Source organism: Cotesia typhae, unplaced genomic scaffold, assembly GCF_013202065.1.
Source record: "Cotesia typhae breed Kobodo isofemale line unplaced genomic scaffold, CoteBio_Ctyphae contig_36, whole genome shotgun sequence".
Lineage (NCBI taxonomy): Eukaryota > Metazoa > Arthropoda > Insecta > Hymenoptera > Braconidae > Cotesia > Cotesia typhae.
This window is the reverse complement of record NW_027423744.1, coordinates 947,882-974,819: the sequence shown is the minus strand read 5'-3', so window position 1 is coordinate 974,819 and position 26,938 is coordinate 947,882. Positions and strand designations below refer to the sequence as shown.

The window sequence follows — 26,938 nt, the reverse complement described above, 5'->3', positions numbered from 1 at the left end:
CGAACTCTGAGCCGGTTTTAACAGGAAAGGAACCAAAATAGATAGTATTGTAGTTCGAATAATGTCAAATTAAATAATCTATTGTAATGTAACAAATAAGTCCAAAGTCCGGATTCTGATGACGAAAACTTTAATTAGATTTTTTTTTACCTACCTATATATTTTTTCATATTTGTGTGAGTATATATATAGATATATGTCGGCCACGCGCCACAAATGACACTCGAGGGTATTCCCTCTCTGAGTCAGGAATAATAATAATGATAAGTGACGCTACTGAGAACAAAGATTGCTAATTAAACATAAAATTGGAAAATTTGTATTTTTTATTTTTATTTTTATTATTTGTCGTTAAAATTAGCCGACGTTTTCAATTTTTTAATTTTTTTTTAAATTTAATTTAAAAAAAAAAAATATTTTTAAAAAATTGCACGTGCAAATTTTTTTTTTTATTTTTTTGTAATAATTTTTTCAATAAAAAAAAATTCTGAAAATTTTTAGATGTCGGCTAACTTTATTTTCATTTTAATTATTGAGTCAATATTTAAAAAAAAAATAAATATGTTTAAAAAAATTAAAATAAATTGAGATATTTTTTTTTTAATTAAAAAAATTAGTAATTATTTTTTAATAAATAAATTTAAAACAAAAATATGTTTTTCTATTGAAAAAAAAATTTTTAACTAAAATTCCTTAAAAAAAATAAATAAATAAATAATAAAATTAAAAATACTTACAAGATAAATTTTTTTTCAAAAATTTCATTCTATATTTACTTATTTTCATTATTTACGTTACAATTGAAACAATATTTGTCGAGTTTCCTCGGGACCTTTGGTACCACAGTGTCTATAATATAAATTAATGTTATATTATATTATATTACATTATTTACAATAAAATTTTATGTAAATATAGAACGGACCTCGGAACCATTACCCGTTGACGTCACTTAATAATTCTTTTACTCGATATATAATTTATTATAAGTTCCAAGAGTTCAAGGGATTTTATATATTTAGCAAATTTTAAAATAATATTTACAAAATTTCAGTGTTGTGGTTTAAAATGTGTGAACAATATTATCTTTTTTATTTTATTTTCAGGATTTTTCATGAAAGCGTTGTAAATATTTTTATCCCTAAGCATTAATAATTATAATTATTAATTACAATAAAATTTATTAATTAAATTAAGAATCAACAATAAGGATAATTAATTATAAATAAAAATATTTTCATTTTTATTTTATTTAAAAAAACTTTTTATAGAAATATTATAAATACACTGAAAAAAAAAGATTTTTTCCGCCAAAAATACAAAATATTTTTCTCAAGATTTTTTATAGCCAATATACGTTTTTAATATTAAAAAAAATTGTATTTTTCGTTTATTTATATCATTAAAATTTATATTATAATTAAAATGGATTCTTGAGTACGAAAAAAGTTGCTCGAATGGGATTTACGTAATTAAAAATCCAATTTTTCAACGATATAATTAATAATTAACTTTATGTTTTTAATTGAATTATGAGGAATTAAATTTTCTTAAATTTAATCTAGATTATTAAAAGAATAAGAAAAATTTTGTTTCCAGGATAATCATTTGATAAAATCGGTTTTTTTAATTAAATTTAGTGTCATTGCAAAGGTCATGACTTGAATTTGTGCCTTTGCAAGGTTTCATATAATTCTTATCGATAGTCAATTTATTATGATAAGTATTTAGGCTGCATTCGAAAATTCTCTATCTCTAGTTACATAATTAAGAAATGACCTTGTATCTTGTGAACTATTAACATTTTTGAAGGTATAAGCTCGCTCTGACATTATAGTCATCAAGACCTTTCATTTGAATACCTACATCAATTTTTCATATATTTATATATTTATATATATATGTATATATGAAAAATATATAAAAATGCATGTGGGTACTTGAATGAAAGCTCTTGACGAGTATAACATCGGAATGAGCTTATATCTTTAAAAACGTCAATATTTAAGAAAGTACAGTGCAATTTAACATGTCATTATTTAATAAGCAAAATTTTATTTATTTATAGGTCACTACTAGATTGCTAGTTTTTTTAATTTAATTTCATGATTTTTCATATAAAGATTGTAAATATTTTCCTCCCTAAGCATCAATAATTATAACTATTAATTAAATTAATAATCAATAAAAATAAAAATCAATTTATAATAAAAATATTTTTTCTTTAAAAAACTTTTCATAAAAAAATTATAAATATTTTCAGCTTTGAGCATTAATAATTAATAATTAAAAAAAATAATCTTTACAAAAATAAAAAATTATTCAATTTAATTTAATAACCCTTACCAAAAAAATGATCATCACGCACTAAGCACGTGATCATATCGTGGGCTAACCACATGCGTGTTGCCATAGGTTCTTTTGTATCTCGCAACATACAAAACATAAATATAAAACATATATGAGCATATAAAACCCGATTTTCCAGTGTAATGCTTACAACCCGCAGTAATTTAATCGACTACTCCGAATCAGTGATAAAAAAGCTGTAAATTATTTTTTGCGCCATCATTCCATTTTCGCTCCGTCCAATATAATTAAACCTGTAAAAACAAATATGTATGTATATAAATATATAAATATATAAATATATGAGACCTTCCATTCATTAGTACAGTCTACCGCCTCTAGGGGCCGCCACAGAGCCTTCCACCCTCTTTTAATCTTTGTGATTCACATGAATTTCTTCAGTTCGGCTCAATTCTTATGCGCATACTGTTTACGCTTCTATATAAAAATAAAACTTAATATTAATATTAAAAAAATAATCTGCACTTGAATTTAATTTTAAAATTGCGGGTCAATAAAAATAAAATTCAATTGTGTGGTTTTTTGTCGAATGAAAACTTTGGAAATTTGAAGTTTCAGACATTTACGACGTGCCTGTGGATTTAGAGTGGACATTTTTGTTTATCCTTCAGCCGGATTTTTTTGGCTAGCGGTAAGAATTTTTTAAAATTCACTTTTGGAATTATTATTGATATTAATTTTGAAAATTTTCCGCGCAAATATTTGAATTTCAAGTTTTTTTTGTGGAAAAATGCATTTATGTTTTGATTATACGAAAGGGGTGGCAGGATATAGCGATGTAACGATAGAAAATTGATTTTTTTCTTGAGTTCGAGTAAAATTAGATATTTTAGAAGGTAATAGACAAAAATTTCTTGACTAACACTCGGAAGAATTTTTTTTAACTCGAAATTTTTGTATTTTTCTATTTTAAAAATTTTTTATAGTTTATTATTAAATTATTTTTTTTTTATTTATAAAAATAATTTTAAAAATATACCAGTCAAAATTTGTATATAAATGTATTTTTTTTGCATTAAATAAATTCTTTTTAATTAAAATTAATTTTTAACTTTTAAATTGTTATTTTTAAATTTAATTAAATATTAATTTTAATTTTTAAGATTAAGTAATTTTATTTAAAATTTATATAAATTAAATTTAGTAATTAAATAATTTTTTTAACTCGATATTTTTGTCTTTTTTTATTTAAAAAATTTTTTATAGTTTATTATTTAACTATTTTTTTTTTATTTATAAAAATAAAAATTTTAAAAATTTACCAGTCAAAATTTGTATATAAATTTATTTTTTTTTGTATCAAATAAATTTTTTTAAATTAAAATTAATTGTTATTTTTAAATTTAATTAAATGTTAATTTTAATTTTTAAGATTAAATAATTTTATTTAAAATTTTGTAATTGAATAATTTTTATAATAAATTTTTTTATAAGCGCAATTTTTAAAAAATATATTTCGACTTAATCTTCAATATTTAATTTTTTATTTTTAATAAAATTTTATGGATAATTCCGATGATTTGATAAGAAACGAGACAGACTTAACACATTAACTAATTTCTTCTACACAATCTAAGTTTCTTATGATTCAACACCCACAATAAAAAAAAGATTAGTTACCTTGACGATAAAGTGACAGTAACTATATACATATATAAATATATCACAGTGTACATAAATGTATTCAAACATTTTTCTTTAAAGTTCTCAAGACAATGACTCACAAATAAATAAAAATAGTTGTAGTTGTAGTTTAAGAATTATTTCAGATATTTTTCATTAATTAACTTAAGAGATACTTAATATAATTAAGGTTTAGATTAAATGTAAATCTAATAAAAGTTACGTCAGAAAATTCAATAAGTTGTGAAATTTTTCTTAGAGTTGTATGAAAAATATACCAAAATTTTATACGGTTAATTTGTAATTGTAATTTGTAATTAGAATATTGTTTATAATTTAAGAATCCAGTCGTATATTTAACAAAAAAAAATATATTAGACATGTAGATATTTAGTTACTTTTATCTTATATATTCGATGAGTAATATTTTGTTTTATATTTATACATGAAACCGTATTAATGACTTTAAAGAGTTATTGAGTTCAGTACTCTGATAAATTGTCAATAATGTTATTTAATCAGTGCATTAATAATTATTTTTATTAATTTAATGAAAATTAAATTTTGGGATTTTGTTATTAATATTTGTGAATAATACTAAATTATTATTTATATTGAGATTTTAATTTTAAGAGCGTAATAATAATAATAATAATAATAATAATAATAATAATAATAAATTTTTAACTTAAAAAATGATTATAACATTTAATGCTACTTTTAGAGAAAAAAAATTAACGCTATTAAATTTTAGATCGATGCTTGATGAATGTCAAATATATGATCGAAACATCGCAATGAATTGACATTTTAGTATTTTGATTAACATCCCAAGTCCACTTTCCTACGAACTTTGATAATAAACAAAAAATTAGTATTTTTCTAAAATAAAAAAAAAAAAATAATAACCGGTGAAGTTAGCCGAGTGGTCTATGGCGCATGGCTTATAGAGCATTCGGACTGGCTCACCGGCCAGGCCTGGGTTCGAATCCCTAGCTGGTCTTAGAAACCATCTTGATTGATATTCGACTCTTGCCGCGTAGATTAAGATTTTCACAACCCAAAAAGACCTCAACGTACCACTCCCAACAGTTGAAGTCGGCGATATGACTACAGCAGTTAAAACCGACTCTAAATAATAATTAATTAAAAAAAAAAAAAAAATTATTATTCTTCCTGGTTCAAAAAGATCATTTGAAATTATTGCACTTATGTTAATTGTATATCTACATTGCATTCAAATCAGATGCTTTGAAAATATTTTAAATCATTTCAAATTAGATTTCTTAAGGAGATCCACGTAAAGTAGTCGAATTTTTAAGATTTCCTGAAAATTTGTAAATTTAATATATGTAGCCTAATAATTAATCCATTTTTATAATTTAGATGAAAAATATGAAAATATGTCATGTAAGCAAACTATTCGTAACGTGATTGGTCAAATATATCATAAGTATGAAAATATATGCAAACCCTAAACTCAGGCGCGCGCTTGCGCGCACAAATTTGAATTCTAGTAAAAATATTAAAAAAACAGTAGGGTTCTTCTCTTTGCCAACAAAGAGTTCTGGGTTCGATTCCCGGGTAGAACAAAAAATTTCGGTTACTCTAAGAGTAGAAATTAGTCCAACCTCCTATCTCTCTCTCTCTCTCTCTCCCTAAAACTTCTTTTAAAAAAACCGACTATCAATTTTTGTAGATCGTAAAAAGTACTAAATGAGAAATATAGTCCACCGTTACTATTTTATGAAATAAAAATTACGACAGGAAAATAATAAAAATTCCTTCAATTTTCTTCCCGTGCAGATTTTAGTCATCTTAGTTAGACAGTAAACATAAATAAATCTTAAGGTTAGGGAACTCTTGCGGTGTTGTCAAGTGTATACCGGTAATTTAGAGTACTATATTTTTTATTAGTCAATTAAATGTTAATAATTTTTTAGTAAGTAATTTTTTCGGAAATTTCCTTAAAAATGTTATTAATTCCTTTAAAAATTAATTTTAAGATGCATAACAAAATTATTTTTACGTATTATTTTTTTATAGACATTCTTTACACTAGGAGGGTTACTTGGATCTCCTTAATCAGGAATATTAATAAATATTTATTAATATAAAAAGTAAATTTTTTTTTCCATCATTTATAATGAAATCCTTGAATAAAATCAATCAAAAATCGACTTTTAAAATTTTTTTACAATCTAACACCCACAATTTTCCAATAAATCATTTATTAACCCAATAGACAATAAACGACAAGCTTGAAAGTTCGAATCCAATTTGCATATAATCACCCATCGTGTCAATTACTCTCGATAACCTAAATTACCATTTAAATTTAATAATTTAAAATCTCAAGTCCGCTCTCAAGATTCAGCAGTGCATATATCAACAAAACTAATATAACATAACTTTTTATCTTATAAAAATATATATTACTCTACTCAGTTACCCACAATTATGATAATAATCGAATTACGCAAGGCACTCACTCAATTCAAGTGAATTGCTAATTTACTCGAGATAAAGTCAATGTCAATGCCAATCTTTTCCCAATCATAATCTTATTCTCGCTATTTTTTACCAACTATCATTTTTTTACATTTTTTATTGTTAATAAAACAATTTTTTGCTAATCTCCATCTCCGGTTTAGAGGTTATCAAGCATCACGTGCCGCCCGCGTGAGCGCTATACATCAAGTACATATAATAAGAAAAATTAAATTTAATAACTCTAATGGTCAGAAATAACAATAATATTAATTATAGTTTTATAGAATATTTGCTTGAAAATTATCACGGTTTTATGAAACAAATCTCTTCCGTTATTTTTTCACTTGATCATTAGTATGTACGGTCTAATTATTGGTAATTATTGTTCTGGTATGCTAAAATGTATTTTTTCTTTTTTTTTTTTTCAGGTGATAATTCCGTGATTAAAAGAGGGAGCTGTTATTTTCGCGGAGTCAAAGAACAGCCAGTAGTAAGTTAACCTCCAGAGCGGAGACAATCATTTTTATTGTTGAGGTTAGAAGTATTCAAAATGGAGGCTCCTTTGTTGGCCAACAAGCCAACGCTAGTTCGACGCGTCTCTGATTTATTAAAAGGTAACCTAGAATTTTTTATTTTTTTTTTACATAATCTTACGATTTTCGAAGCCTTAAATTCATTAAATAATTAATATAAATGTTACTTCAATTAATAAGTAAAAAGCGCCATTTGGCCACACCCGACATGGATTGGTAGATTTCTTGTTTAAATATTGAAAAAAACACTTTATTAAAAGGCAACAATGTAAAATTTATTTTTTATTATATTTTTGCAAGTAACGATGTGAGACCGACTACAACAAATAGATATTCAAAGACATTTACCCAATAAATAGAATTTGTAACAGATGAAAGTCATTTGATGATAAAAGCTAAAAATCAATTTATTCTTGATTTTTTTTAATTTTCCCAACTGCGAAATAAATTGAAAAAAGTATCAAAAGGTGACAAAAAATAGCTCAAATTGAAGATAATTATGTGAATTTTAACGTACATTTGATAGATTTAAGCTATCTTTTACGGCTTAAAAATTATTTAAAGAAAAAGGGCCGAAAAACGTTAATGTAAAATTTTTTCAAATTTTCAAAATCACGGAATTAATTAAAAAAATCATCAAAACCAGACAAATGATACTTTAAATTGAAGGTAATTAGATGAAGTTTAAGATAAATTTGAAAGATTTTATCTATCTGTTACATCTGGAAAATTATTTTCATAAAATGTACGAAATTCAAAATTTTTTTTAAATGAAAAAAAATTTTCAAACAACCACAACTTGTAAACTAACCGGCCGATTTTGCTCATCTTCGAACTTGATCTTGGTATTGATCCACAGAATGAGCCCACAAAATTTCATATAGATCGGTTAAGAACCGTGGGCGCAATCCTGCTAACATGGCGCGTTATATCACATATATATTTACATACATAAATAGAGATATTAACTTTTGAGCCAAAGCCATTTTTCGATATTACTCGATGGAATGAAACATATCATGACAAAATTTTCTTATAATTACGACATTAGACCGGCTACAATAGACTTTTTATGTTTGTTTAAATTTTCCCGCGAATAAAAATAGTTATCTCAAGAGTTAAGCGCCCTCACAAGTTAAGACAGGTTAATTACAAATTGTAGGAACGCATGCGCGTATGGACTCTATAAAAAACATTACATGTAGCTGCTTGATGAGTAAAAATTGTGATAGAAATATTTTATTTATAATAAAACGAATAATAATTGACCCGTGATTTTCTAAACATCTCTGGGCATTGACTCACCAACCGAATAAAAAAACAATCAGGTCAATCGATTGTGTTCTTCGAGAGTTATAGTGTTAACACCACAAAGTTTCTCTAGAAAATTCCGCTAGAATTAATTTTTTACATTAAATTGTTCTTTAATCTCCAAAATATATAGAATTTCTTTAACCAGTTGAATTTTCTCTCAACAGATGGCAGTCAAAGCACACCACTGCTCTTCAACAACCCATCAATCCAAAAGCTGCGGCACTGCTGCCAAAACCTGAACCTCTTCCCATACTTGCTCTACTCCTTGGGTTCTAAAACCAGCTCGGAAAAATTCACCCTTACTCAACTGATCCAGCGGATCACTGACAAGATCTTCCTCCTTTACGCCAGTGTTCACGCGTCGATCCGCCAGAGGGCCCACCGTACTCATTCCCACAAGCCCCAGGCTTCAAGACAGAAATCCCCGGGCAAATTCACCGAAGAATACTTCGAACAACACTCAGTGCGCCGGTCAGCGAAGAAACCCCACTCCTTGCTGATCTACGCCATCTACCTCTCGCAAGTGGTACTTGTTACGCAGCTTGTGACGCTGCTTCGCATCATGTTCATCGGGAAATTCACGCCCGGGTTCATTTTCTTGTTCTCCGCCATGTTACTTCTTTGCTGCATTTCCATGAAAGTCTTTTTCGCGTCGAATCTCTCGCAGAAAGTAAATCGAGGCAAGAGAAAAATTGAATAGAAAATTATTTTTATTTTTTATATTAATTATTTATCATTTTTTACGATATTTTTCGTTATAATTATAAAGTTTTGAAGTACTGAAAGTTTTTTTACAATTATTTATAAATTTGTTATCATAATTAGACGATTATTTATAAGAACAAATCTTAGGATCAAGTAAATAGCTTAGACGACTACCGCTAGATGGAGTTGTGATCCTATTCATGATATTATTGTTGTAAGGTTTATATATTAAGAGTTCTAGGTTATATTTGTAGAATGCAATTAAAATAATTATTATTTTCTTAAAAAAAATTGTTGTTGAAATAACTTTAAGTTTGAGTTGTATATAGTGAATTAATAATAATTATCTTAATAACGGCTGATTATTGTTATATTTATTATACTACATACGGCATAAGACTGAAATTGTTTTGTTAATACGCGATCGATATAAGTGTATAAATATATATTTAAGTGATAATTATTATTGATAACTGAAAATATAAATAATAAAAATTATTAATTTATTGGCTTGTTTTGTTATTGTGTTTTTCGTAATATTAAGTTATTTTTAAAACGCGATCTGCTTATCGAGCAAATATTTTTGTTATACAACTTGAGAATTTCTTTAATATTTTATATTTATTCAGCTCGAACTGATTTTTTTTAATTGTGAAATTTCATTGCTTCAAAAGCGCACCGAAATTCTTTCAACAGCGACACCTTTGGAACGCGTCGTGCGATTTAGATCTTTTTGACGGCAATCGACACAGTTTTCCAAGCAGAAGAAGCTGATATAAGGTTTTGGAATGATTGGTGGGAAAATTTAAAAGTTATTTTAAAAAAACGTAAAAAAATTGCGCAGGTTCGTATAAAATTTCAAAATTTTTTGGCTTCCACTTTGATTATGGATAACTTTTGAAAAAATGAATTCATGAAAAAATTATAAGATACCTTTTTTGTAGAGCGTTCAATTTTACATAAGAAGAAATATTAATATTGTTTTTATAGAAAGTTTAAAATGATTTTTGAGAACTTTAAAACCTAAGAAATGAAAAATTTGATTCTCAAAATTTAGACTGAGGAAAAAATTTTCTATTTTAAAAAAGTTATTGAATAAAAAATTAAAAATACAAAAAGAAATCTTTATTCGCTATAAAATATGCTTACAAAAAAAAAGATACTGATAATATAATCACTGCATACATAACATTCAGCTATGTGACATGTGATTTATCAAAAAATGCAATTTTATTTGCTTAATTAATTAATCTTTTGCTAGTCATAACTCGCATAATCGATGATTAATTTACAACACTGCAAATACTGAAAAAATAATAAAAAAAAAAAAAAAAAGATCATAATTTTATCAGAATATATTACCGATAAGAAAAGATCAAATGAGCACAGATAAGTAAAAATACTGTCAGACAATTTTTGAGCAGTAAAATGCGATAAAAGCAAGCGAGCAAATTATCGCAATATACTTCCGGCCTAGTTGCGCAGAAGAGTTATTATACGGTCCGATTTGCGCAGCGTACCCTATCACGTGGGCGACGTAGTTCTGCTCGTGAGTTGAGTGGAACAAATGTGCGTAGGGTCCTAAAAAATGATAAAAATACTTCCAATTTTTTATTTACAAATAAAAGAAGTAAGAATTTTGAAAATTAATCACCTGTAGCATAAATAGGAACATCACCGCCGCCATGATAGGCTTCGTCACCGATGAACGCCGCCTGTTGACTGTAGTTGAAATCAAAAGTGTTATACTTACTGGGGTCTATACGCACGGATTTGTTATCTTTTACTTCGTATGCGAAATTATTGGGCCCTCCCGTGTTGTAAGATAGTGTGGTGTACGGAATTCCGTCGTATTTTGAATTTTGCGCAATTCCTTTAATAAAAAAATCATTATAATTATTCTATTTATACAAAAAAACATCCGGGAAAGAAATATTAACTATTTAAAACCGAATCTACAAAAATATTTTTTGAATAAAGGTTATTTTAGTATTTTAACTGATATAAATTCATTAAAGTAGTTAAATACGTGACTTTAATATCTAATTTGTCATTCAGAACTCTTCTAATTAAGTTATCCAAGACATTATCTTCAAAAGAGTCGAAAAAAAATTTTATTTCAGGCCTTGTATACTCCAAAACTCAAGTCTCTTGCAGCGAGAATATTTATTGGCCATGCGACACCTGTTGGTGTTTTTCGAAACTAATTTTTGTCGAAAATTTATATATTCATTTATTATTAAAGATTAATATAGTTTTTGAATTGATATAAATAGAACTCATTAAATCGATAAAATAAGTAATGTTAATAGCAAATTTTTCATCAAGAGCTTTTCTAATTAAGTTATCCAAGACACTATCTTCAGAAAAGTAAAAAAAAAAAATTTTATTTCAGGCCTTATATACTCCAAAACTCGTCTCTTGTAGTGAGAATATTTATCGACCATGCGCCACCTGTTGGTGTTTTTCGGAACTAACTTCAGTCGAAAAGTTATATGTGCATTTATCAGGGATATATGTGATGATTTTAGGCCTAGTAAGGGCATAAAAATTCATAATGAAGCCATATAAATTCAAACATGTTCTAATATGGTCAATTTTTGTATCAATGCTATATCAAGATAAAGCGGACAATATTTCAATGAAAGAGTATTTAAAAAAAAAAAATCTTTTATATATTCAAGCCGTAGTGTAATGTCCTATGACATCTTTAAGATTAGTTTAACATGTTAACCAAATTTTAAAAAGGTCATACTGCTGGCGGAAAAGATGCTGCTCATAAACTTACCCAAAATTGAAGAATTTCTATTCGGATACCCATTGAAAGCCATAGAATGCGAATGATCGCTTGTAACAATCACCAAAGTGTCTTTCAAATCCACCATTTCCAAGGTAGCATTAACAGCATCGGACAATCTAACAGTCTCCCTGAGCGCTTGAGCAGCTTTTCCGCGATGATGAGCAAAGTCAATCAGCCCGCCTTCAACTACCAATAGAAACCCCTTAGCAGCCTTCCTTAGAACCCTGATCGCCATGATAGTCATCTCCTCCAAGCTAGGTTGTCCTTCCGGAGCATCAACTCTCTGCCAATCCATGTTGAGGTGTCCATTAGCGAAGACTCCCAGCAGAAAATCAACGTCATCCGGGTCTACGGCTCTCAATTGCTCGTTGTTCTGGACTATTTGGTGCCTGAATTTCCTCGAAGACTTGTCACTTGCCCAGTCTTCCATGAGATGGCGGCCGTCTTGACTGTAGCACGCCCAGGTGTCAATAGGATCGATTTTAGTGCCCGAAGCATTCGACTTCAGCATCTGCCGTCCACCGCCCATGATCACTTTTATGTTCTTGCCTGGCGAATCTTCAATTAGTTGCCTTGCTATGTCCTTGCAACCTTTCGCAGCGGCCGGTATTTTCGCTTCGCACTCCCAATTGCGGTTTGGAGTGTGCGCGTACAGAGGCGCTGGGGTAGCGTGGGTCACTCTTGTTGTAGTTACGAAGCCTGTAGAGGGTTAATAATCAATGATGATGTTGATATTGTAAATAATAGAATTTTGAACGAACCAGTATCTTTTCCAGATTCTTGTGCCCATTCAATGATCGACTTGGTGTGAAAGTCGGGGTTTAAACTGCCGTCGCAGTCATCTAGGGCCACATTGTTATCGACGCCTATGACTTTGTAGTTAGTTTTTACGCCGCTGAACAGCGCTGTTGCTGTAGACGCGGAATCCGGCACCATTTTGTCGGTGTTGTAAGTCTGAAAGATCTTTTAGTATAAAAATTGTGTCGTTTTCGTTGCTGTCGCTTTTTGTTGCTATGGTAACCTCTTTAGCAACTGTTGCCATAGCAACGGTTACTATAGCAACCGTTACCTATCATAGCAACCATTACCATCGCAACAGTTAAATATTAATCCTTTATTGAAAAGTTAATGTGACGTTTTCATTGTTGTCACTTTTCGTTGCTACGGTGACCACTTTGGCAACGGTTACTATGGCAACGGTTACTATGGCAACGGTTACCATAGCAACGGTAACCATGGTAACGTTTACTATGGAATGATTACCGTAGCAACGATTACTATGGCAACGGTTACCATTGCAATAGTCTAGATTTAAGAAAAAATTATTTTTATTAAAAATTCCCAAGTTGTCTATTTAAAATTGTTTTTTTCCAAATCTAAAGAATTTTTTTTCAATAAGAAAATTTTTATTTCTTCAACAATTTCTAAAAATTTTAATCAAATTGAATAAGTTATTTTAAAAAACTTCATCATTTTGATTTGAGTAAAAAAATTCTTAAACTAAGAAATTTTTTTAAATTTAAATAAATTTTACTAGATTCAAAAATTTTTTGTTTCGGTTCAAGAATTTTTCTTTCGATTCAAGTTAATTTTTTTTTTCAGTGTATATCTATAAAAAAAATTGCACGCCTCATAGCGTGAGTTTGTGCTTTATTCTTGATATTATTGAAAATAATTCAAATTTTATCATGATTAATTTTTTTTTAAATCAAATTTTGGAATAAAAATAAATTTTGCGAACCTTAATCATACCAACATGGGGCATTTTTTCCCAAGCAAGATAACTAGTCTCCCCTTGATGATAAATCCTGCTGGCCGTTATTGTATCGACGCTCATACCGTCTCCGATGAACAAAATAACATTTTTTGCAACATTCTTGTTCCAAGAGTACGATAATGATTCTTTGAGCTCGTTAGAGGCAACACTGTTCCAATAACTCGCATCTGTAATTCAAGAAATTCAATAATTAATTTTCTAATTTCAGAATTTGTAATTTAAAAACAAAATACTGCACTTACCTTCTAATGCGGCGGCCAAACAAAAATTTAAAAAAAGTATTGCTAATTTTGACATTGTTAGATAAGTTCTCATTGCATGTGTGTTTGAGAATTAAAGACACGCAAGAGCCGAAGCTAGATTGTAAGATAGCATCACAATTACTTTTTCTAGGCGAGGAATTTTTTTTACTTATTCAGTCCTTCGAGAATCGGTAATTAGAGAGATTAAGGTTTATTGTTATTTGTTTGTAATTTAGTGAAGGTTGAATTGACAAAATTGTATTGGTGGCGGGATCTGGTGAGGTTGATCTTTAATAGGATTAAATTTGCTCGATCGATAATTGTAGAGCAGAGACCATTGCATTCTTAATGAATTGTTTGGAGTGTTTAAAATCAAAGTTAGAACCATAAAAAACTCAAAATTTAACGAGCTTATTTTTGAACTTCAATTTGATTAAAATTAAATAATTTAACACAAACTTAAAATTTTAGAAACAATTTTATAACATAATTTACAAGAATAAAGATTCTATTTACAAATTTATTTATTAGATTTAAATATTGCTAGACTTTTCCTAATGAATTCAGGCCCGTTCCACTGACCTCTGAAATAAAAATTATTTTTTTAATAAATTTCATTAAGCTTTGTTTCAAAATTCAGCAATAAATTTTTTTAATACAAATTTTGCAGTCTAATAAACTAATTTTTTTTTTTCTCTAATTTTTCGTAATTTTGTTAGTTAATATAGAAAAAATAATTTGGATAGCCCAGACCGGGACTCGAACCCGGATCTTTTGGTTCCAAATAACTATAATAATTTATTATACTTACTTAAGCATAAAATTCCAGTAAAGAAACGGGAACATGTACTTCTTCATCATGAACATCGCCCAGTATTCATTTTTTTGATTAACTGGGAAAGTTTCCAGCGGCTGGAGATTGTAATCAAATTCCGCAAGGATGCACTTTCCCGGTCCAGTCACCAAAGGACAAGAAGCGTAGCCATTGTACTCTAAATTGGACTTTTTGCCGTTCAAAAAGCTCAGCACATGATTGTGCACAACTTTCGACTGCGAAGCTGTTCAAAATTAATTAATCTTTTTGTTGGATAAAAAAAAGGATTTAAAATACTAAGCCAAGAGTGAATCTTACCAATGGCTGCCATAGTTTTGGAATTAGGCGTCGTGGTACAGTCTCCAAGCCCGAAAATGTTCTTGTACTTGATATGCTGCAAAGTTTTAGGATCAACATTGAGGAATCCTGCTTCGTTGGTCAGTGACTGATGTTTCTTCAGAGTTTCTGGAGGCCCCATTGGAGGAGTCACATGGAGGAACGAGTACTGGAATCCAAAATAATTATTTTTTTAAGCTTAGACTTTCTTTTGATCCAGAAATTTCTTTTTGTTACTTAGATGGAAATTGGTAAATTTTGACCTTTAAATTTAAATATTAAGAGCTCAAATTTTGACAGGATCTTCATTAGTGCATCCATTGATAGGTTATTAACCTAGTATGATGAAAAATATCAAAAATTACCTTCTGGATAACTTTAATATCAGGATTCTTCAAATCCACAAAAACAGCTTCTTTATCTCTGACTTCAACCAACGACATCTGGGTGTTCACAATGATGTTCCGGCTCTTGCAAACTTCCCACAAGGCGTCTGCATACTTCTTCACGCCAAAGATCACCGGAAGTGAAGTATTATAAATAACTTCCACGTTTTTCCGTTTGTTTTTCTTGAAAAATAAATTTTACAAAAGCTAAAAAATAATTAGAATTTTTTTTTTCCAAAAAACTATCGCAGACTCTTATAGATAATTTTTTGAAGTTTTTTAAAAGAAATTACCTTGCTCCAATAATCTTCAGCTAAGTAAACAATCTTTTGTGGAGCACCTGGACATTTGACCGGTGAATTTGGAAAGGTGAAGACACAAGGTCCATTAGAAGTCCTCTTGATCTTCCTGAAGACTTCCGTCACCGTTTCAGGGCCATAGATCGAGCAGACTTGTGACTCTGGATTTTTGAGACTGTCGACCAATCCAGGAATCTGCAATAGATCTTTTGTTATCAATTAGCGCCAAGATTTTTGCCACAATTTTTATTAGACAGTTCTAATTAGGTAGATTTCTTTAGAAATCTATTTATTGTAGCCGGTCTCATGTCGTAATTTTAAGAAAATTTTGTCATAATATGTCTCATTTCATCGAGTAATGTCGAAAAATGGCATTAGCTCAAAAGTTTATATCTCTATTTATGTATGTAAATATATATGTGATATAACGTGCCATGTCAGCAGGATTGCGCCCACAGTTCTCAACCGATCTATACGAAATTTTGTGGGCTCATTCTGTGGATCAATACCAAGATCAAGTTCGAAGATGAGCAAAATCAGCTGGTTAGTTTACAAGTTGTGGGTGTTTGAAAATTTTTTTCATTTTAAAAAAATTTTGAATTTCGTACATTTTATGAAAATAATTTTCCAGATGTAACAGATAGATAAAATCTATCAAGTTTATCTTAAACTTCATCTAATTACCTTCAATTTAAACTATCATTTGTCTGGTTTTGATAATTTTTTTAATTAATTACGTGATTTTGAAAATTTGAAAAAATTTTACATTAACGTTTTTCGGCCCTTTTTCTTTAAATAATTTTTAAGCCGTAAAAGATAGCTTAAATCTATCAAATGTACGTAAAAATTCACATAATTATCTTCAATTTGAGCTATTTTTCGTCACCTTTTGATACTTTTTTCAATTTATTTCGCAGTTGGGAAAATTAAAAAAAATCAAGAATAAATTGATTTTTAGCTTTTATCATCAAATGACTTTCATCTGTTACAAATTCTATTTATTGGGTAAATGTCTTTGAATATCTATTTGTTGTAGTCGGTCTCATATCGTTACTCGCAAAAACATAATAAAAAATAAATTTTACATTATTGCCTTTTAATAACGTGTTTTTTTCAATATTTAAAAAAGAAATCTATCAATCCATGTCGGGTGTGGCCAAATGTTGCTTTTCTTGATATTACGGCGAGAACATTGATCCTGTAAAAAAATTTCTAGAACAAAAGTTCAAAATTTATTTTCATAAAAAACATGTTTCTTGTGATTTAAAAAAAAATCAATATTTTCGCTGTAATATCAAAAATTAGAAACATTTATTTTAAAATTGCGGCAAATATTGTGATCATAATAAATGAAAGTAATTTTTTGGCAAACATACTTTTTCCCAGTGCAACTGAAGACCCATAGCGATGATCATCAACTGATACTCGATGGTGTCTCCGTTGCGGGTGGTGACTTTGTTGGCTTCAGGATCGAAAAACATCGCGCTGTCTTTGATCCACTGGGCGTTCTTCGGCAGAACTTCAGACATAGATCTTTTTGAAGAGTCAAATTTGCTCAACCCGCCGCCTATTAAAGTGAACAATGGCTGATAATAATGAACCTCGCTTGGTTCTAAGACGATTACGTGGTTTTGAGGGTTGGGGTAGTTTTTCGAGAGCTTTGCTGCCATTGTACAGCCTGCGGTTCCTCCGCCGACGACTAGAATCTTACAGCTACAAAAATTAACACTATTTATTTCCATTTGTATAATTTCCATGCGGAAAAAAATTAAGAAGTGCTTATTTTTTATTGATTTTTATTTAATAAATTAATTTACTTCAAAAAAAATTTTTGATTAAAAAATTATTTCTTTTTGAATTATTTCAAATAATTTGTAAAAAAAATTATTTCAAGGATTAAAAATTAAATCGTAATTTTTTTCTTTTAATAAAAGTTGACTTATTTATTTATTTCCTTTAAAAAAAAAACCAAAGTCGGAAAAAGATAAAAAACAGTATAAATAACCGAAAAGTGTGAAACTTTTGTAATTAATTGAAATTTTTTTAGTTTAAATTGTACAATTATTATTAAAAATGTACTAAAGCTAAATAACGACGTAAATAAAAAAAAATTACCTGTGATGAATTTCTTTGGCAAAATTGACCCGAAAATTCACTTTGCTCAATATTTTTACGTTAATCGCCATCATTTTTACTAATTACTAATTACTGCTGCACTTTGAACCGAAAAATAAGGAAAAATTACACTGAGGATCAATTGAAACTATCGTTTATGTGTATTGATAAATATTTTTGAAGATAATATTGTTATTTTTTTATAAATGTCATAGTGAAAGTATAAAAGAATGGATTAAACTAACAGAATGTTCGTTTAACCTAAATTGTGTTATGTTTGGTTTGAAAAATAATGCGCAGAACACTTTGGTATTGTCATTAGTCGTACTGTAGGCTCTTAAAGATTATAATTTATCAATTTTTCTGATAAATAATACGAAATAAATTAAATTTATTAATTAATTGTAAAACAGAAAAAATTTGATGATGTTTTTTCTAATTTTTTAATTTTTGTAGAATTTATAAAAAATTGTGTATAAATTATGAAATTTATAATAAATTAATAGTATATTACGTAACTAAGCCAGTAAAGTAAGAAATTTTTGTGAAAATTATAAAATTAATAAAAAAATTAAAATTAAGCTTGTAAAAAATATGAATAAAAAAATTCAATAAAAATTATAAAACCACAAAAAAAAATTAATCTATTATTGAATTAAGGAGCTATAATTATGTGACTATTACTTATACTAAAATAAAATTTATCTTATAATATAGAAGAAAAACTAATTAACAACATTCCTTTGTCAAGAACCTCGATTACTTTTTAAGTTTCTCGTAATTATCATTTGACTGAGTGTGACTGGTGGAACTAAGAAAAATCCTTCTTTCTTACCGCGGTATACTTAAAGTCCAATTTCAGTTCGACCACTAAACTTTTAAAAAATACTTCCCTCTCAATACAAAATTTATCCCACAAACATTCAATATTATGAAGAATTAGACTGATTACCTACGTAGAAACAATTAAAAAAATTTTTTTTATTGTGACTGGTGGAACAAGTACAAAATGTGTACATGAAGTTGTTTATTAAAAAGACTTTTATATTATTTCAACCTTAGAAACATTATTGTTCACATATTTAACTATAAATTATTTAGGATAATTAAAAAAAAACTAATTAAAAAACACAAATAAAGGATTTAGCACGCTGACAACACGATCTTGATAAACTTAGGTGTTAATTGATAACGAACATAAAAAAATTTGTTCTTAAAACTATAATAATAAATATGTTAGTTAATAACAAACATAAAATAAATTTGTTCTTAAAATTATTAAAACAACATTTGACCGGGATATAAGTTAGTACGGCTGAAAAGTTACTGGGAGAGAAAAATCGATTTTCTTATAGATTAAGAAAAATTTTCTTTACAAATTAGTAAAATATAGAGTTTTAATAATAAATTAGAACTAAATTAGAATTAATTAAAGAAATTTTTAAATTTTAGTTATTTTCCCATTTCGCATGGAATGCCCCTTATAATATTTATTTTTTTATTTTAGAAATTTTTATAGATTTTTTAATTTTAATTCATCGAATATTGACTACTACAGTTGTTGGAGCGAAAGGACTTCCTTAATTAATCAATTAATTAATTTAAAATTTTAAATTAGTTAAATTTCCTTCAATCGATCATCCAAAAATCTATTCTACCGACCAGCCATCTTTTCGCGCTCGGCGTCGCTCGGAATCCCCGGCACATATGTATCCCCAAAACTCGTTTATTTGAAAACATCCTGAAGCGGATGGTGGGAGAGCTGGAATAATATGAATCGCAACGTGGGTGGCCCAAAGAGCAAAGCCGAAGAGTAAAAAGTATAGTCATAGTCATAGGGTCTTGGTCTTAGCCAGTCTGGTGTGGTCCGGCGATGCCTATACTAACGAAATGTCTTGTAATTCAGAGAGTGTGCGTCTGTTGAGGCATCACAGCTAAATCTAAACTTAAAACTGTGATGCTTCATTATTAATTTAAACGTTAATATTCAATACCGCTGATTCGCATTTTTGCGCTCCAACATGGAGCACCGGAGTGATTTTTGTTCTTCCAAGGTGATAATTTATCCATCAAATTTTTATTTTTATTTTCTTAAATTAACTCCTGAAATAAATAGTAATTTATTTCCCTCCTCAGATCCTATTTTGGATTTATTTTTTCCTGGCTTGCGCTGGAATCTTTCAAGAAGCGAGTGCTGACTTGCCAGGAAGCTTCGAAAAAGATGTCGACTCCCCCTGGGACCCTTACTCGACTGCCGGTGTCGAGAGGTCAGCAACTTGTGTCAAACTCAAATACGGCAACTGTATGGGCACCAATTTGACGTATTCCATGACTTCCTTGGATCTCATTCCAGAACGCACCACTCAAGATTTAATTGAGGTACTATTTTTATTATTTTTACAGATTTTTTTTTAGGTTTAAATTCGAAAAATTGGAGGCTGCTTTTTTAAATGAGGAAATAGAAATTAGATCCTATTTTTACTGCGGAGACATTCCGGTAACTTTATACCTGCCAGTTATCGAAAATGTTTTTGTATGTGGGGTATAGATTTAAGAATTCTTAGTACAGTCAGATTATCGCTAGTTACAGTGTCAAAAGTTACTATTACCAGTTTTTAAAAATTCTTTTTTATTTCGATATTTTTTAAATGACAAAAAAATTATTTTGTAAAAATTTTACAGTTAAATATTTTTTTTAAGCTTGAAAAAAAAATTATTTTTAATAATATTTCAAACAACCTGATAAATTTAATCAATTTTTTAAAAATTTTATTTATTTAATTTTTTTATTAAAAAAAAAGTCACTTAAATTATTGCAATTAAAAAATTAAAAAAAAATTTTTTTTTACTTCAAAAAATTAATTAAATATTTGAAAATTCAATTTATTTGATTTTTTTCTTATTTCTAAAAAATTTTCTTCTTTTAATGAAAAAAGTTACTTTAAAAAATAATTTTCTAAAGAAAAAAAAAATAAATATTTTTTTTGCTTAAGAAATTTTTTTTTGATAAAATTTTGAAAATTTGAAATTTAAAAAATCAAACAAGAACTTAAAAGTTTCAATTTTCTCTCCCTAAAAAATTTTTTTCACTTGAAAATTTTTCAAAAAATTCTTAAAAAAAAATTTTTTTCTACAAAAAAAATTTTAAATCCTTCTTTAGTAAAAAAATTAAAATACTTTTACTAAAAAAAATATTTTCAGGAGCGACTTCGGCTCTTACAGAGCCTTAGACACATCCCAAGATGCTGGGCAGTGGTCCAACCCCTGTTGTGCTCGGTATTCAAGCCTAAATGCAACAACAATACAATAGAGCTGCCCTCGCAGGAGTTTTGCAAGAAAATCCTGAGCCCGTGTCGAATCCTCTTCAACCACACAATCTGGCCCAGCTTCATAAAATGCGACAACCCGAAGCTATTCCCGAAAGAAGGCAAAGACTTTTCAAGATTCCTGCCGTTCAACATTTCAGGAAAGTGCTTCAAGCCTCTAATCGCAACGGACAACCCACTGACGACCTTCGAGGGGATAGAAGGATGCGGAATTCCCTGCAACGATCCGCTTTACACAGCTGACGAGCATGACCAGATCCATTCGTTTATCAGATGGGGTGCTACCATTTGCATGGTGTCCAACATCTTTACCATTTGCACTTTTTTGATCGATTGGCGAAGCGCTAACAAGTATCCAGCCTTGGTTATTTTTTACATCAATTGCTGTTTTTTGGTCAACTGCTTTGGATGGATGCTCCAGTTTACTGTGGTCACCAGGGAGTCCATTGTTTGTCAGAAGGATGGAACACTTCGAACTCAAGAACCAAGGTATTATATTATCAAAACAAGCCAAAAGGTCGTAAAATACTTTTTTGCAAAACATATTCTAAGTTCTCACGGAAAAAAAAAAATTTTTTTTTAATTACATTATAAATAGTAATGTGTCCCGTCGTATTCAAAATAACATTTTTCAAAGTTCAAACTTTTAATGTTAATTTTCAGAGCTTTCAATGTAAATATTAATTCTTATAAAATCTATAATAATTAAAATCTGAAACAGATTTTATATTATATATTGTAATTTTTCGAGTTTTTTTTTCCGTGCAACTGAACAACAATTTTTTTTAAGCCAAAAGAACGTACGTTTTAAATTAGAAGCTCGTTTGGCTTTACAAACTCCAAAATTTTGAAATATGAACCCGAAAGAGTGTAAAAAATTATTTTACCAATTTTTGATAACATGAATGCTGAACAGATAGTTTTGGACACTTTGAGATTCGATAATTGTGCAGAAAATAATATTTTCATCGGATTTTCGAACTTTAACATTCATACAAACATAATTTATGATACTATTACATTTATAAATTATTTATACAATAATTTGGACATAAATTTCCCAAAAATGGTACTTCTATCCTGTTTCAAGCTTAAAAATTGAAAAAAAAAAATTTTTTTTCGTAAGCCAAAAGGGCATGTCCTAAATTTGACTTTTGGACTTTAGAAATTTCAAAATTTTGTGATCTAAAGCCAAAAAGGTGTAAAAATTCTATTGTCAATCTTTGCAAAAATATTCTAAGCTTAAAAATTGAAAAAAAAAAAAAAATTCGAAAACCCAGAAAGCCTTAAATAAATTTTTCTCCACGTCTTTTTGGCTTTGGTAATTAAAAAAATGTTTTAACAGTGATTTTGAAGTTCTCAACAATTTTGAGATCAAAAAAAATTTTTACACGCCTTGTACATATTTATCTCTTCATATTTGGTTAATTTCGTTTTAGTGGCGACACCTGGTTGTGCGTGATAGTCTTCGTCCTGATCTACTACTCATCGATGGCAATAATGGTGTGGTTCGTGATATTTTCTTACGCTTGGCATATAAGGTTCAAGGCTACGGACGGCTCTAGCCAAGAAAAGATCACAAAGAAAAGCACTTACTTCCACATGTTCGCCTGGTCTGTTCCTTTGTTCCTCACTCTGACGGTCATCACTCGCGCAGAAGTAGATGGCAACAGTGTCACAGGAATTTGCTTCGTTGGGTACACTAATCCCATTGCTAGAAGCATATTTGTTCTGGGTCCGATTTTGGTCGGAATTATTATTGGTGGATACTTTTTATCCAGAGGTTAGTTTCAATTGCAATAAGAAACATTATTATCCGTGAGAAAATTTTATGACATGGTTTAAAATATCCTACATACACACAGAAAATAATTTTCAAGAGTTTCATTGTCTTGAATCAAGACGAAAAATTTTTAAAATAATTACAATTTACTTAAACCAAGAAGAATTTCTTAGTTTAAGAATTTTTCTATTCAAATCGAGAAAATGAAGTTCTTTAAAATTATTTACTTGATTCAAATAAATTTTTTTTACTGCCCGAGTTGAAATTTAAATCGTAAATTCAACGTATTGAACGTTAAAATCGTCATTTGAACGTAATGAACGTTAAAAACGTATGTTAAACGTACCCAACGTATTATAAATGTGAAGAGAACCAATAATGGGTGAAGATAGTAATATTAAAACTACTCAATCAACTACACATTTTTAATTTTCTTAGCAGGAAGTCAAAAATTAAAATTTTTTTTTGTAAAAATCCAGTGGGACAAAATTTTATAAAATTGTATAAAAAGTTATCATTTTTTGTAGAGATTTATGAGGCCATTTTTGGTATAAAATCGTATGAATGATATTTCATAATTTTAGAAATTATTCCAAGGGTAAAAAATTTCGATAAAGCATTTCGGTCAAAAAAAATGGTAAATTTAAGCTAAAAATGTAAAATCTCCCTAACAGAACTGAAAAAAAATTTTTTTTTGTCTATTCAGGTTTCGAGGATGTGTAGTTATTTAAGTAATTTTAATATTACTTATTTTCACCCATTATTGGTTCTATTCAAATTTAAAATACGTTGGATCCGTTCAACATATACGTTTTTAACGTCCATTACGTTCAAATGACGATTCTAACGTTCAATACGTTGATCCTACGTTTTCACCGTCTAATCCGCTCAACCTACGATTTGAACGTTCAATACGTTGAATCTACGATTTAAATTTCGACTCAGGTGTGCAGGCATATCAGAAAATTTGGTAACATGCCATTAAAATTCTTACTAAAAAAGCCAATTTTTTTTTTTTTTTAGGCCTTATAACACTAATCAGTTTGAAAATACAAAGCCAAAATTTTGTATCAGAACGAGCTTATGCCAAAATCCGTGATATTTCCTTCAGAATGGTTTTCTTTTCATTGCTAACATTCTTCGTTGTAATTATCACAATGTACTGCCATATTCACGAATTTCAAAATTCTTATCAATGGCGTCAAAGTTTTCGTGACTATATCATGTAAGTATTTCTTTTTTTTTTTTTTTTTAATTTAATTACACTCGTAGAAAGCTTAGCTTGAACTAAGACTACATCTGCGTATTGAAACAATTTATTAAATAAAAAAATCATTTCAAAGATGCGCAATTACAACAAAATATGACGAAGGCTCGAACTGCAAGATATCATCCCGACCTAGTGTTACTAAACTTCAGCTACACTTGCTGGCACCGTTCCTTGCTGGTGTCCTGATGTCTCTTTGGGTCTGGAACAGTTCGACAGTCGATACTTGGAAGAGGTTCTTCCGACGGTAAGTAATTCTTTTTAACAAATAAGTTCCTTCAGATTTGAATGTTTATTATTTTTTACTTTTCAGGAGATTCAATCCCGACCCAGACGAGCCAGTGAAGCTAAAGAAGCACAAAGTGATAGCTCAAGCGTTTGCAAAGCGCAAAACCTTCAACAACGCCGGGCGCTTGTCAATAAGCTTCCACAATTCTCACGATCCCGTAGGATTAAACTTCGACTTGAATTCAGTGGCTTCACAGGACTTCAGCTCGACTTGGGCCGCAGCCTTGCCGAAGTTCGTCACGCGGAGAGACGCATTGATAGTCGGTAATGGCGGTTCCATGTCTAGCTACCGCAGGAACTCGGTAGACTCCGAAGTGAGCTACAGCGTGCAAAGAGTTTCCGTTCACTCTCGCCGGAATTCTTTGGACTCGCAAATTTCGGTCCAAATTGCGGAAGTCAAGGCTTGCCGAAAGAGAGGCTCTTCCGTGCCAAGGACCAAGCGGAGCAAGCAGAAGAAGTTCGCTAAGTCTAGTTCGAGAGTCGGACCGTTGTTCCGTCGCGGCAGCACCACTTCTCAAGAAAGCCACCATGCCCAAATTTTATCCGCACTTGCGGCTTATGGATCTTCGCAGATTCCGAATATGAAGAGACGCTCTGCTATGGCTGATCTGGACGACAGTATATCTAACTCTAAGATCCTGTACAACAAGAACACCCAGATCTTGCTGCCGATCTTCTTCGGGGATCAAAGTGAGAGCGACAACTCCAGTGTTAACAAATCCAAGACTCTGGAGAGCAAGAGCAAGAATGCTGATGACAAAGACGAGCATGATAGCGAGAGTGAAGACAGTGAAGCTGATGAAGAAACCAAGATGCTGAATTGTGAGGAGGATTGCGGAAGAAGCAGAAGCAGTAAGAGTGGCAAGACCAGGGAGGCCGAAAAGAGCAAGTTTTGCATTCAGAATGAAGTTCCCACCAAACACTTTTCCCAAGAGTTGGATAAATTTGAAGCTAAGAAGCATAAAGAGAAGGAAGTTGATAAAGATGTACTTAAGAAGTCTCATGGAAGTGATTCCGACTTTAGCCCGGATATTACAAGGAGTATTCAATCAGATGCTCACGGAACTGCACGCGAAATGGCGACTCAGACATCCCTTCCACTTGATGTCCTTGAAATGGAGGAATTGAAGCAGAGCATTGATGAGATTATTAATAGTAGGAATAGTAGCTCTAAGGCTACACAGATGTCGCCGCAACTTAGGTAGATAGGAATTAAACTTACCGACAACTTCTGAATTATTTTTGGTGACAAGTTACCCTGATAGCCTCACTTTTCGTGCTAGAACACCTACTGTGATAGCCAGAGTTTCAGACCAATAAACTTTGTGTCAGATAGTTGCCACCAACTTAGCAACTACTTGCCGTCAAATTTTGAATTTAAAACTTTTGATGACAAGTTGGGGAGAAGGTTGGCGACATTTTGTTGCGGCAATAATATGTCGCTAGATTTCTTGAGAAACTAGTCGTCAACTTGATGTGAAAAAGTTTCAGAAGCAGTTTTTGCTGACAACTTGGTGAACAAGTTGCGGCAGTAGATTGACAGAAAGTTACGACCAACTTGGCTATCCGGGATACTTTAGTAACGTTTTTAATGAAAATCTACGGCTGGAATTGTAATGGAAGTTACTATCAAGTTTGTAGCCAATTCTTATACTGCAACTTTACGGAAAGGACTTGCAGAATTGAGTCTTAACCTCAAATTGCAGAACAACTTAAATGCTTTTACAATTCTTCACGTTAAGTTGATGGCTGCATTTAAACGCCGTAATTTTTAATTACAATTTAATCAATAAGATGGCGCCAACTTTCATTTCCAAGATTTAAGACCAAATTGGCTATCAGGGGATTTCACTGTGATATTCGGAGTTATCACGTTTTAGAAAGAATTGTGAGTGAAGAATTAATGGTTCAAGAGAATTGAACTTAAATCAATTGTTTTAGTATATCAGTTATGTTTATTTAAGTTAATTTTTTCAACTCGGGGGAGAGAAGCGAATATTGCAGAAAAAATTAATCGATAATTGAAGATGTAGAAAAAATAAATTCTAAGAATATTTCTCAACAATAATTAGTGCCTTGTTTGTATGATAGGAAGAATTTAAAGAATGTTTGTGTAATAATGAATCAATTTTTTATACAGACTGATATTTTGTCTCATATTTTTTTACTTTTGTAAATATTTTATAAGAGCGTTTATGTAACTTTGTAATAATTAAGAGAATCTAAAGTTAGTTTTAAAATATTCTTAATTTTTTAAATAATTATCATAAGATGATATTGATAAATGTTTTATTTTTTAGTGAAGAATATAATTTTTCTTCATTAGGAAATTAGCGGGAAATTGCAGGGATGGCCTTCAGGGTCAACTGTTTTCCTAATTTTTTCTTTCAAAATTTAGACTGAGTTTTGATGGAGATTTTCCGATTAGGGACCCAAGAGGGGAACCCAATGGGTTTTATTTTCAAAT

General features: G+C 29.7%; 4 protein-coding genes across 4 annotated transcripts; 2 read left to right on the top strand and 2 right to left on the bottom strand.

The window, feature by feature from the left end:
• Positions 1 to 2,752: 2,752 nt before the first annotated feature.
• On the top strand, positions 2,753 to 9,544 carry LOC141526674 (uncharacterized). The gene is made up of 3 exons (XM_074241744.1): positions 2,753 to 3,001; positions 6,915 to 7,100; positions 8,498 to 9,544. Exons 2-3 carry the CDS (start codon positions 7,037 to 7,039, stop codon positions 9,031 to 9,033), a joined length of 600 nt encoding a protein of 199 aa, XP_074097845.1. The 5' UTR covers positions 2,753 to 3,001; positions 6,915 to 7,036; the 3' UTR covers positions 9,034 to 9,544.
• An 810-nt stretch (positions 9,545 to 10,354) lies between these two features.
• Positions 10,355 to 14,211, bottom strand: LOC141526672 (alkaline phosphatase). Its single transcript, XM_074241742.1, has 6 exons — positions 13,858 to 14,211; positions 13,580 to 13,782; positions 12,600 to 12,792; positions 11,827 to 12,537; positions 10,693 to 10,911; positions 10,355 to 10,619 (listed from the first exon to the last, which is right to left on the bottom strand). The coding sequence occupies exons 1-6, from the start codon at positions 13,928 to 13,930 to the stop codon at positions 10,444 to 10,446; spliced, it is 1,575 nt and encodes a 524-aa protein (XP_074097843.1). The 5' UTR covers positions 13,931 to 14,211; the 3' UTR covers positions 10,355 to 10,443.
• Positions 14,212 to 14,316: 105 nt separating this feature from the next.
• On the bottom strand, positions 14,317 to 18,256 carry Sqor (Sulfide quinone oxidoreductase). Its single transcript, XM_074241743.1, has 7 exons — positions 17,808 to 18,256; positions 17,069 to 17,405; positions 15,687 to 15,887; positions 15,373 to 15,576; positions 14,990 to 15,176; positions 14,669 to 14,915; positions 14,317 to 14,441 (listed from the first exon to the last, which is right to left on the bottom strand). Exons 1-7 carry the CDS (start codon positions 17,879 to 17,881, stop codon positions 14,378 to 14,380), a joined length of 1,314 nt encoding a protein of 437 aa, XP_074097844.1. The 5' UTR covers positions 17,882 to 18,256; the 3' UTR covers positions 14,317 to 14,377.
• Positions 18,257 to 19,683: 1,427 nt separating this feature from the next.
• Smo (smoothened, frizzled class receptor) lies at positions 19,684 to 26,884 on the top strand. The gene is made up of 7 exons (XM_074241769.1): positions 19,684 to 19,861; positions 19,944 to 20,186; positions 21,009 to 21,622; positions 22,573 to 22,916; positions 23,940 to 24,141; positions 24,260 to 24,430; positions 24,497 to 26,884. The coding sequence occupies exons 1-7, from the start codon at positions 19,829 to 19,831 to the stop codon at positions 25,674 to 25,676; spliced, it is 2,787 nt and encodes a 928-aa protein (XP_074097870.1). The 5' UTR covers positions 19,684 to 19,828; the 3' UTR covers positions 25,677 to 26,884.
• The last annotated feature ends 54 nt before the right edge of the window (positions 26,885 to 26,938 follow it).